Genomic DNA, 12,448 nt, shown 5'->3' with positions numbered 1-12,448 from the left:
TGATAAGAATCTGAAATCTGAGTGCTCTGCAATTGAGAGAGGTGCTTATCTCTCCAGAACTGTTTAGTACTACCAAATTTGGGAGTTTCCTAGCTGTCATCTACATTGTGAAACATATGCTATTGCAACACATTATTAGCATAAACTTTTTCCAGTGGTGCTGCTGCACCCTGCTCCCCATCCCCAACCACTCCAAAATATTGTGCTTGTCTGAACCACTTTAAAAAGCTGCTTTGCTGGTTTTGGTCTCTAACACTAGTGCAAAGTAACAAGCTATAAATAAAGCGTTACTTGGAAGCACTTGTTTTTGGCCTGGCAATGGTTGGCTTGGCTGCAGTAGAAATAAACCTAGATGATTTCGCTTCATGGAAAGTACGTTAGCTTATCAGTTAACTGTCTGTTCAATTCATCTCCCTTGAAGCTGGCTTAAGAGCCAGCATGGGAGAAGCAGTATCTCTCTTTATTTAAGTAGTGTTCCTTTGGGAGCTCTTTCATCCAGTTCCCGGGTGATGGATAAAGTGAGACAACCTGGAGGTGGAACCCAACATCCCTTACTTGAGCCCCTCTGAATGAGTGTTATCTGTCTGGAATTCCTTGGCTTTGACAACCTTGCTGCTGGATGCAGCTGTTACTGGAATCTTGAAAGCAGAGGTGTTTTCTTGCGCTGTTGCTATTTCACCCTTGGGTCTTAAAATAATCAGGTGCTCATCACGTATCTGGGAAGGGAAAAGGAAAGGTGTAGTGTGCTAACAGGCTCAAAGTGTTTCCTATTTCTGAGGTAAAGGCTTCTTGCTGTTAAGCTTGTGGGATTTTGGGCTTATGTGACTTTTGGAGGGGGGAGACTTTTTGACATTCTTCCTCTGCTTTCAGGTGCTTCCTTTGACAAGAGCTCAGCTACTTGGACTGCTTTGTCCAGAGTTGCAGGTCTCTGCAACCGTGCTGTGTTTCAGGCCAACCAGGACAATGTACCAATTCTTAAGGTGAGTTCCTAAAAGAAACATTTTTCTTGTTCCCCATTGCTGCCCTCCCATAATAGTAGTGGGATTACATCCTGTAACTGCAAAGTAGAGGTATCTGCCACTCTTAATCTTCTCTGCGGTCTGTCACTCTCATAGGAGATGTGCTATGGGCACAGGAGATAGGACTGGGAAGATGCATTTCTCACTGCAGATTTCCTGCCATCCACTAGCATCTGCAGTCTGTTTGGGAAGTCAGATACTTCAGACAGGGCTAGGAAAGATAAGAAAGTTTTCCTAGTGATTTCCCGATGTCTGGCTGTTCCAGGAATCATTGTCTCTGGCACCTGGTTCTGGGAGCTGGGAGAAGTAGACACCACAGCTAGGGGAGTAGCAGTTGTGGGAGACTGCCTTTAGCAGGTCTGCTCTCACTGGCAAATCTCTGCATTTTAAGCTTTTGCTGGTTCAGGGCTGGTGCAAGTGCTGGCATAACATCAATTCAGATTCCTGCTTCTGAACTGTGACCCAGCCAGGGCTGAAATTAACTGTACAGTGCTTATCTGTCAGATATTTTCATGTTGCTTAGTAAACTTCTTCCCAAGGGTGTTCTGATGCTGTAGTAATAGCAATGATAGAAAAAAGTATTTTTCACTAGCACTTCTCTGACTGTAACTTCAGGTCATGTTTTTTAGAACCAAGATAAAGAGCTGGAGTTCTTCCCATTTAAATTGCAGCAAAGGAAACTCAAGCAGGATATTGAGCACACACAGATCTCCAGGGCTGAGAACTCCCATCTACAATCTACCAGTGCTAACCTTACAAGGGAGGAGGCACAGACAGATTAAGTCTTCTCTGCCAGAGGCTTGATAAACTGATCTTATGTTGGGGTGGGAGAGCATGTACAAGTGTCTCTGTGTGCATGTCATCAGTCTTCATCTCACGTTTGTTATTCTTCATGGCATGCAACTTACAGCAGTTCTCAATTTACCCTCCAGCCTCTTTCTCTGACTGCACCTGGTTATCTGACTTTCTCTGCCCTTTAAAAGGTCTTTTTGACTTTGGCACCAGAAGACTGCTGCTCTCTCAGGCTAGGAGGCCTGACATTCTGAAATGCAGTATTTGTCAGAACTAGATAATAGAATTATTTATTCATTCTTCTTATGTCATGTTACATAGAAGCTGGGACTGTGCTGAGATGAATACACTTTTTTTTAAATGTCTGATCTGTGGTAAGTCTACTTGGATGTATGCTTTGATAGTTGTCTCTTTCCTCAGAGAGCAGTGGCGGGAGATGCCTCTGAGTCTGCACTTCTGAAATGCATTGAATTGTGCTGTGGTTCTGTCAAGGAGATGAGAGAAAGGTATCCCAAAGTGGTGGAAATACCATTTAACTCTACTAACAAGTATCAGGTAAGCATGTGCTCTCTTGAGGGAGAGCTGTTGTGTGAAGCACTTATGTAAATTTGCACACAGTGTGCAACTTGTTTTGGTATGATAATCTCGTCTAGCCATTACTTTCTTGTAGATGGCTCAAGACTGTAAATTTAAGTTAACAGCCCATACTTAGTTACACTGTGCAAGAGCTGCTGGAAGTTGCCTTGGCACTAAGGTGTCAGCTGGTGAGAAAGACCAGACGTGGTTCCTGCCCGTGCAGCAGTAGTGCATGGACAATGGAAGAACTAAAACTTGGGAATGGAAATGAGCTGCTGGGAAATGACCTCAGCAGGTAGAATTTGGATACAAAAAAAGGCCATTGCAACATCTTTGATTATATGTTAATGTTAAGGAATATCTGGTAATTTCTTAGTTTGTCAGTCTCATAAGTGCAGGTAAATGAAAACTAGAGAGTATCACAAAACTGTCCTGAGTTACTGTAGTCACAAAACACTGACTGGTGATTACTCATGACCTTCACAGTACATGTCTAAAAACAGTTTCATGTCTTCCGCCCTAGCTGTCTATCCACAAAAATGCAAACACATCAGAATCCCGTTACTTGCTGGTGATGAAGGGAGCTCCAGAAAGGATCTTGGATCGCTGCAGCACCATTCTTATTCATGGCAAAGAGCAACCACTGGATGAGGAAATGAAAGATGCTTTTCAGAATGCCTACCTTGAGTTGGGAGGCCTTGGGGAGAGAGTGTTAGGTAAGGAAAAGCAGCCTTAATGTGTTGGAAAAGGTTTGTCCCTCACGCTCCTGTGCAGAGTCCCCACAGATTAAGTGGAGGTTTTTACTCTATTCCTGCAGTATAACCATAGTGTTGAGTCAAGGTTACTTCAGCAGTTCATGTAGGAACAGTCCTGCCTTTAGCCTTTAATCTAAAAAACAACCTGCTGGGTTTTGTCTTGCCCAGTGGCTGGGTTGCCTAAACCAAAATGCAGCAAAGCATTTGGGACCTTCAGTCTCCATGAGGCCACATGGTATTAGATTTGCTCCACTGCATGTGAACCAAGCTGTGTCTGGGCACCTAGCAACAGCTGTTAGTTATCAGAATATGAGTGTGACTCCTGCCTCAATAGCACTGGCTAAACTTCTGATGCTGCACTTGTTATTCTTGCATAGCTGTTTGCAGAAGCAATAAGCATTCGCTGTCTCTGCCTCGTGATATGTAGGAACAGAGTAAACATGGGTTTGATGTGTTACAGGATTCTGTCACTTGGCTCTGCCTGATGATCAGTTCCCTGAAGGCTTCCAGTTTGATACAGACGATGTGAACTTCCCTGTAGACAAACTCTGCTTTGTAGGACTGATGTCTATGATTGACCCTCCTCGTGCTGCTGTGCCAGATGCTGTTGGTAAATGCAGGAGCGCTGGGATCAAGGTAGTTTATTCCTGGGGTCAAAATGGCTTTACTCTATACCTCTGGCTATAAAGGGTTTCCCTTACTCTGTGTGTTTGCTGTAATGTGAGTGAAGTATTGATCAGGATTTAACTAGTACTACTTCAGGCTTCATTTCTGAGTTAAATACAACTATTTCTGCGTTAATGGACTGAAAAATGAGTTCCTCCAAACTGCTAGGGCACTGGCAAGCACTGCTTGTGTAGTGTCACTGAGCATGTGATTTGGCTGAGGTGTGTTCTGCATGTCTCGCAGTACTGACGGAGATGAAAGAGCGAAGCACAGGCTGGAAACGGAACTGGATCTGTTGACTGAGGATTAACAATTTTCTTTGTCTTCCATCCACCTTAATCTCTTGCATACTGGTAACAGATTACTGCCTGTACCTCAGGCTTGCTGTGTGCCAGGGCTTGCTAGTAGAACAAAAGCCACGTGGCCTTTTCAGTCTCAAGGGACCCTGCCTCTTCGGCAGTGTTGCTCTGCAGTACAGGCAAGGCTTTCACAGTAGTCTGTTTGTGTTCCAGGTTATCATGGTTACTGGAGACCATCCGATTACAGCCAAAGCTATTGCTAAGGGTGTCGGCATCATCTCTGAGGGCAATGAAACAGTAGAAGATATTGCTGCTCGACTCAACATTCCCGTCAGCCAGGTCAACCCTAGGTACTGACTGGTGGGGAAGGCTGAAATTGTTCAAAGAATTAAGCACTTGCCTCTCTCCTTGCCTCGGATAGTCTCTCAGCATCTCTCTAGACATGAAAAGCTTGGTATCTGCTTAACTCGGCTTGTTATGGCTCCTCAATGTGTATCATGAGTTATGGAGGAATGCACAAGGCTTACTTGAACGTGCATGTCTCTTGTGCGTGGTAGTAGTTAGGAGTAAGCCCTGTGCAGAAAACTCGGGCAGTTTCTTCAGTCCTTTCTCTACCCCATAGCTGCCTGTTCTGATGGTCTGTCCCCAGGATGGGGGAAAGAAACAGCTGGCTGGGTGGAATCTTTTGGGGGGCGACTTATTCCCCCCGAGCTGAGCATTTACCCCACCTGCTTCATGTCACTGCACAAGCAGTGTACTGGCCAATGTACACTGGGGATGGGAAAAAGTATCTGAAGTGGCATGGGGAAGGGAGGTGGCTGTCTGAGGGCTGTTTTGAGCAATACTGCTGGAAAGCCTGAAACCATGTACTCCTGTGATTCCAGGTCTTTAAATAGAGGCAGGTATAGTTTTGGCCCCAAACATGTACTTAGTCAAGTTTATTTAGTAAGAGAACTTACAGATTCATGGGTAAACTCTGGTAAAAAGAAAACACTTAGTAGGTTAGTCACAATCCAGACTGAATGGGCTACCAAAAGTAAGCTGTTTAATACTGTTCAGAGAAAAGAGCTGAAATGCCACCTATAAATTTCATCCCTCAAAGCCCAATTCTGCCTCTCTTGCTCTCAAACTCTTTTCTTGGTCTGATTCTGGGTGGGCAAAGGGAGCAGGACTTGGGCTGGGTAAAGCAATTGATAGTAGTCAGTGGCTACAAGCAGGAAAAAATGTGAAAATAGAATTCCTTCCTCTTAGGGGTTAATGCTTGCCTTTATAGCCTAGTACAGAACTGAGGCATCCTCAGAAAATGTGCTTTGGCGTACATGGGCTGTTTGCAGAATGGCTGGGCTGTCTGCATTGCTTAGCTTGACCCAGCCTGTATTTGGGCTGGAGGGTAGCCATGTAGCTTATGAACTGTGAATAGAGACACCCTGTGGAATGAATTGCACGGTGAAGACAAGTATTGTGGCTGAATTCTTCTTGTCTCTTTTTTTTTTTTTTTTGAGGGTAACTTCACAACCTGGCAATGCAGACTGGGGATAACTGGGCTGTGTGACTGAGCAGGTCAACAGCTGGCTGTAAGGGTGGGGAAGGAATTTCCCTGTCTAAACTGGGTGATGTAATGAGCTGTGTGGATAGTCTCCTAGACCTATAAGGGATGGTATGCTGGGTTAGAGAGGTGGTATTTTGCTGTAGCATGCAGGGTACCAAACCACTCTAAATATAACATTGCATGCTTTTGTTGCTGAAGAGTGTAAGAGTCTGAACCGACATAGCGTGAGCTCTCTCTGAAGAGCCACGTGGAAATCATCAGTCTGTTGCAAAAGGGACTGCCTGCAGAAGACGACAGCATCTTTTGTGATGTTCTGTGCAGAGGCTGCCTGGATTAGTATTTAGTCACAGCAGGAGTTGGGCTTTCCCTAGAGCACTGAAGAGCCATAACTTTATGGGATAAATACAACTAATAAGAAACTTAGTTTAACTTGTGAAGTAAAACATTATATTGTCTCTTGATTGCAGGGATGCCAAAGCTTGTGTAGTTCATGGCTCAGATTTGAAGGACATGACTAGTGAGCAGCTGGATGACATCCTGATGCATCATACAGAAATTGTCTTTGCCAGGACATCTCCTCAGCAGAAGCTTATAATTGTGGAAGGCTGTCAGCGACAGGTAAAGAGAGCGAGTCAAAGGATTTCATATTGGAGAAGTCCCCAGACATATTCTATAAACTACCAAACACTGCTGCCTTCTGAAGTGGTAGGGCTTAGTCTTCTCAGTGCCCTCAGGTAAAGGGCCAGACTAGATCTCAGTCTGTCAGCAGCCTTCAGCTGCTGATGTTGGGCTGCTCTACAATACATAAATATAAGGGTCTTGCAGGAAAACATCTTTGGTTTGTACTGAGGCTTTCTTCTGATCCTAGGATGGTTGTTAATACACTTAGTTCCTAAATGCTCTGGAGGTGCTTGGAAGAGGAGGATTCAACATGTTTATGTTGTTCAACACCTCTTTTGGAGAGAGCAGCATGATTCTCTGATAAGTCTGATCAGAATGAGGAAAGGGGTGAGGGGAGGACAAGGAGAAACTCTGGTCTCTTTACAGCACAGGGAAATAGCTTTCTATGCTTTGTCCTGAAAGACAGGATAAAGCTTTTCTGCCCATAACATCTTATGTGATGATTTCAGTCTTTCTACCCCTCTCTTTGTGACTAGGGTGCCATTGTAGCAGTCACAGGTGATGGTGTGAATGATTCCCCAGCCTTGAAGAAGGCTGACATTGGTGTTGCTATGGGTATTGCTGGCTCAGATGTCTCCAAGCAGGCAGCTGACATGATTCTGCTGGATGATAACTTTGCCTCCATTGTCACTGGGGTTGAAGAAGGTGAGTTTATAACGCATGCGCAATGGTGGTGAAGCGCATGCTTCAGTGATTTTTATTTACTGATTCCATCTGAAATAGAGGGATCTGGAGGGCTGACCTTTATTTGAGCTTGTCTCCTTGAAAAGTGTTTTCAAGGAAGGTGGCACTTTCTTCCTCCCTTCTAAGTCTTCTCTCTTTCCATGGGACCAGCATGGCCCTTTGGGATGGGTAACAGTAGGAAGCAGCTGAGTAACAAAAGCTACTTTGTCCTTTTGCCTAACACTGACCCTGCAGTCATCTTTGCCAGCTGAGTCTGACACAGTTTCCTCCCTGATAGAGCAATAGCTCTCAAACAGAAGCAGAACGGGGGGTACTCCAGGGGCTCTTGATCTTCAGAAACCAGAGCTTAGTATCCTACTGCTGTATGCAGTGAACCCTGATTAACAACACCAAAACCACTACTTTGTATAGGTGATGCCATGCATGGAGCACACAGTCTCACTCTTACATGCAAGAGAACTATTAAAGTTGTTGCACTAGCATTTTGTCTTTTGGAGTTACTGCTAAAGCTACCTATGAGTTACTTGGCTGCCTTCTGCTGATAAGTGAGAGTTCTGTTCTTTCTTCCTTGCCCCAGGGCGTCTGATCTTTGATAACCTGAAGAAGTCTATTGCTTACACCTTGACCAGTAACATTCCTGAAATCACGCCGTTCCTGATCTTCATCATTGTGAGCATACCCCTTCCACTGGGAACAGTCACTATCCTCTGCATTGACTTGGGCACTGACATGGTGAATATCTCTATTTTTTTTTTTTTGTCTCAAGAAGAAATATGGGTGTTCTTAGGTACGCTAAAGAAAGGACAGGTGGAAGGAAAAAGCCTAGATACAGTTTTCACTAGTATTCTGATTTAAAATAAGTGGCTGTTTTGATAATTCCTTAATCCACACTCCCTGTTATGTGGTGCTCTGAGTCTGCAGATTCTTCAGTTCCATGCAAGGACAAACTGGGGATGGGATAAGGTTCTTCCCAGATACTACAGCTAGGGCTTTTGGGCAGTGCTGTTCCTCAGGCTGAAAACATGGGACAGGGAAGGCTAAATACAGTGGGAAATAAAAATGGTTCTAACAGCAGTTCTACTACCTCCAAAGGTCCCTGCTATCTCCCTGGCATATGAGCAAGCAGAGAGTGACATCATGAAGAGACAACCCAGAAATCCAAAAACGGACAAGCTGGTGAATGAACGGTTGATCAGCATGGCCTATGGGCAGATTGGTAAGCTGGTCTGTTTTCTCTGGCACTGATTTGAACTTGGTGGTAGTGGGGGTTATACACCATCCTGAGTCAATGACTGTTCTGCTTATGTTGGTAGGGTTGAGGTTTGGGATGTCTAAACGAGAACCTCAAGCTGTTAAGAATTTGCCATGATTCTGCCCCCGTGGCACATAGCGATGGCTTGTGCAGCTTGATCCATTGAATCGCTTTCTCAGTAATTTTGTTTAATTGCATAGCGTTGTAAAGGAACTGGCTGACAACCAGCTCTCCTCTGGTTCAGACTTGTTCAGCAAGAACATAGATCCCATTGTTAGTTTAATTAGAAGTAAAGGATTCTCTCCAGCGTATCCCTAAACATAAGTATTAGGAGCCTTGATTAAAGGCAGCTACAGAGATGTGCCCAGTTCACAGGATGGGAGCTCATGCTTAATTGCAGCAGACCTTGGGAACCTTCTTGACTGTACTTTGCGAGGGTTGGGGGTGGACAAGGCTTAATGAGAATACAAAGGGAGTTTTATCTTGTGTCCTTGATGCCATGCCATCACAGCACAGGGCAGAACAGAAGTAACTCTGTACAAAGTTGGGAGCAGAAGCTGCTCAGCAAAGAGGTTGCAGCTGAGTTTGATGTTAGTGTGAACTATTCCTATAGCTGCTGCTTGGGAGACTTGAGCCGCACAAGGAGGTTTTTTTTTTTTAGGTGGTTGGGGTCTCCTGCTGACTGCTTTCAGTTATAATTGCACTGCACAATAGCTTCATCAGTTTTGTTATCCTTTCCTACCTGTTTAGGTATGATCCAGGCCCTTGCAGGTTTCTTCACCTATTTTGTAATCATGGCAGAGAATGGGTTCTGGCCTTCTGGCTTGATAGGGATCAGAGTTCAGTGGGATGACCGATGGGTTAATGATGTGGAAGACAGCTATGGGCAGCAATGGGTAAGTTTTGAGGTGCAGCGTTGATGCTGCCAGCCAGAATCCTAATGCCTGCTGCACTTGATGTGAGCTCCAGAGAGCAAAGGCAGCATGTCTGAACAAATGCTCTCTGCTTTGTCTGTTTCCTAGACCTACGAACAGAGGAAAATAGTGGAGTTCACTTGCCATACAGCCTTCTTTGTCAGCATTGTGGTTGTGCAGTGGGCAGACTTGATCATTTGTAAGACCCGAAGAAACTCTGTCTTCCAGCAGGGAATGAAGTAAGTCAGGCTGTCCATGGAGGATTTAGAATTGGATTCCATGTATTCTCCAGCACATGGCATTCTAGTTCTTTGTCCCAGCAGTGTCTGGGCATCTTGGCATAAGTCTTGAACAGTCTAGTGCCTTGGTAGTGGGTAAAAGAGGGACTGGGTGCTCTCTTGTAGTACCTGCTACCATTTTCAGGCTGAGACAAAGTGAAATGCTGACTTCTGCTGGCATTGTCTGTGGGAGCCAGGCCACCTCGAAACACAGCGACATACTCCAGCTCATGGCCTTGTGCAGCGGCAGAGCAGTTGATGTCTTAGAACAGATTTTGGTGGCATGAACCCCAGCCTCCTTCTGAATTTGTGATGAAAGCAATTGCTTGTTGACTTAGTCGTGAACTGGATTATCTCTGTCGAGAGACATAAAAGAGCCTTGTGATAACTGTGCCATCAGTTTGGATGGCCTGATAGTCCACACCTGATGGACTTCTGGGATAGACCAGAATGTCGGTTTCCATTCACTACCATGTGGCAACTAGGTGGTTTTTAGGATGTCATCTGTGAAAGTACTTTGTCCCTGAGTGCTTTCCTGTTTCTACTAGGAACAAGATCTTAATATTTGGTCTCTTTGAGGAGACTGCTCTGGCTGCCTTCCTCTCCTACTGCCCTGGGATGGATGTTGCTCTAAGGATGTACCCTCTCAAGTAAGTTGCATTGTGCTTTTTGAGTAGCAGGTTATACCACAGAGCAGTAGTGCTTGGGCGGGGAGATGGGTAAAAGTAGTTGTGGGCTTGTGGAGTGTGAAACTTAGTCTTAACTTAGAGATCAGGCTAGAGGGGTCAAGTGATCCTTTGCTGTAGTGTGGCACACTGAGGGTTTGCTTTGCTTTAATGTTTGTGGGAATGCTCACAGGGAGCCTGCAGTTCAGTGCCCCACTAAAAATTAGCAGCACAACTTTCATTGTATCAGTGTGCTGTAGTGCAGCCACTCTTGTACGTACTTGCATGGAATATTTTTATAGATAGGGGACTGCATCTCCAAAGAAAACCAGTTCAATTACTCTAAAACAGGCCAGGTGTCTCCTGTTTACTAAAGCACTGGTGAGGACATCTTATGCCTTTTTCTACCTTTCAAAAGACTTTACTTCTTTGGAAGATGCTACATAGGTGCAGGTGACCAGTTGGTGCATGAGAACTTTCCTAACAGTTGGGAGGGTGCCAACATCTTAAGCATTGCCCAACAGGATTGCAACACTCATGGCAGAGTTTAGTCTCAGACTTTGAACAGTCCTCTAGCTTAAGTGCTATTGAATTTTTCATGGCAAAAAAATCCTGGTACATCTTTGCGTTCCATTCAGAAGTATTGTCTGGAGTTTGGTGCTGAAGTGTGAGTATTTCCTAACAAGAAAGCTAGCATCTGCCCAGTACCTGCCACAGCTAGATGTTAGCATGTGTAAATCGTAAGGGAAACCAATTAAGTTCAAGCGAGCAAGGCTGTGGGCACAAAGGTTATGTGTACTTGGAGAAAATATTGCCAGATTAATAGGTGGGGAGGTACTGGTACAGAGATGAACAAAGGTGCTATGACACACCTTGTGTTGGAATTAATATCCAAAAGTGGATTAACCTATTGCAGCAGAAAAACTGGTGGTAATTCTTGGCTTGGAGGATTCTCAGCTGAACCACAACCTTGTGGGAGCTGGCCCACTGGCAAGCTGGGACATGCCAGCCTTCCTGCACTCTTCTGTGCCATCAAGTCAGAGCTCTGCTAGGCAAAGAGCATTGCTGCTGCCTGTGTTCTCACTGTCTCCTCTCCAAACAGGCCAACCTGGTGGTTCTGCGCTTTCCCATACTCCCTCCTGATATTCCTGTATGATGAAGTCAGAAAGCTCATTATCAGACGCAACCCTGGTGGTAAGACTATGCTGCTAAGCTGTGTAGTTTTTTTCCCCACTTCTTCATGCTGCTGAGCTCTGTAGAAGCTTTGACAATGCTCAGGGACACCCAGTGCCAAGCACTATGCAGGGGTGTATTTTGCTGTGTTTTCCCTTCCTCAACATTAATGGCATAGTTAGTCCAAATTAAGGACTTTCTCTGTTCCTCTCCCTACATTCTCCCACAGTGTATGAAAGTACCAGTGCACTGAAGTAGATGGAAAAGACTGATTAATGCTTGGGTAGTTCTAGAAAGCTGGAACAGGGTCTGAAAGCTGCAGCACATTAACTATTTGGCAAGATTTTTCCATTGTGTTGGGTCACTTACTAGCTCACGTGCTATAGTGCAAGTTTTCAGAGCGTAGAAGGAGCTCTCAAGAACCTTATACTTGGTCTGCCTTAAGACTAACTGCTTTTTTCCTCCTTTTCCTTTAGGTTGGGTGGAAAGAGAGACCTACTATTAAAAAGCACCTGTAAAACATTCCACGCACAGCCCACGCCACCTCTCCACCATCTCCCCTGTGTGCGTACTTCATCTTTGCAAGTGCAGAACTGTGCCTGGGCAGGAGTGAGCTGAAACTGAAGGAAACGTGAAGAAACATGGACTGGAGGAGAAAGCAAGGGGGAGGTTGGGGTGGGGGGAGTGTCCGACCATCAGTCCATGGGGATGAGAGTTTGAGTAGTTTTATGTGCCTTTTTGTTTTTGTAAAAGGAAACCGAAGATTTTATATGTGGATTTTTACAAATAAAGATGGATTATAAGAGGATGCCCCCACATGGTCTTCATCAGATGTTTTTCTCAAGGCAAAACCTGGTCCAGGGCAACCTCCACTGCCTGCTGAGGGTGTGGTGGGTTAGCCCCTGCCTTCCCATTTTTGTAGCAGGGAAGGAGAGCTGCTTGACCTGGAGACAACAGCATATGCAGTTTTTAAAAGCCCTGGTGCACCCCACTCTGTAGCTCAGTGCCTAACATGACGAAATGCTTTCAAGCTCAGGAAGCTTGTTGGCATCTCCCTAAGCATCTTTGCTACCTTTGCAGAAAGTAGCCTTGAGTGGAGAGAGGAGCTGGTGGCTAGATGTCTGCTCTGGCCTGCTTTGTTTGCT

At 45.1% G+C, this 12,448-nt stretch overlaps 1 protein-coding gene across 1 annotated transcript in view; it reads left to right on the top strand.

Annotated features, from left to right (window-relative positions):
• The window catches only part of ATP1A1 (ATPase, Na+/K+ transporting, alpha 1 polypeptide), a 22,436-nt gene extending 10,317 nt beyond the window's left edge, over window positions 1-12,119 (top strand). Inside the window, exons 9-22 of the mRNA XM_009879900.1 lie at window positions 871-980; window positions 2,232-2,366; window positions 2,911-3,103; window positions 3,603-3,778; window positions 4,321-4,457; window positions 6,124-6,274; window positions 6,814-6,982; window positions 7,599-7,753; window positions 8,114-8,237; window positions 9,024-9,169; window positions 9,296-9,426; window positions 10,014-10,115; window positions 11,233-11,324; window positions 11,780-12,119. Of these exons, the coding sequence (XP_009878202.1) occupies window positions 871-980; window positions 2,232-2,366; window positions 2,911-3,103; window positions 3,603-3,778; window positions 4,321-4,457; window positions 6,124-6,274; window positions 6,814-6,982; window positions 7,599-7,753; window positions 8,114-8,237; window positions 9,024-9,169; window positions 9,296-9,426; window positions 10,014-10,115; window positions 11,233-11,324; window positions 11,780-11,808 (1,850 nt within the window). The 3' untranslated portion in view covers window positions 11,809-12,119. The remainder of the gene's footprint in view (window positions 1-870; window positions 981-2,231; window positions 2,367-2,910; window positions 3,104-3,602; window positions 3,779-4,320; window positions 4,458-6,123; window positions 6,275-6,813; window positions 6,983-7,598; window positions 7,754-8,113; window positions 8,238-9,023; window positions 9,170-9,295; window positions 9,427-10,013; window positions 10,116-11,232; window positions 11,325-11,779) is intronic.
• The last annotated feature ends 329 nt before the right edge of the window (window positions 12,120-12,448 follow it).

The sequence above is a fragment of the Charadrius vociferus genome, unplaced genomic scaffold (assembly GCF_000708025.1).
Source record: "Charadrius vociferus isolate BGI_N301 unplaced genomic scaffold, ASM70802v2 scaffold162, whole genome shotgun sequence".
Lineage (NCBI taxonomy): Eukaryota > Metazoa > Chordata > Aves > Charadriiformes > Charadriidae > Charadrius > Charadrius vociferus.
Note: the sequence above shows the minus strand (reverse complement) of the source record. Positions and strands in the feature narration are given on the sequence as shown.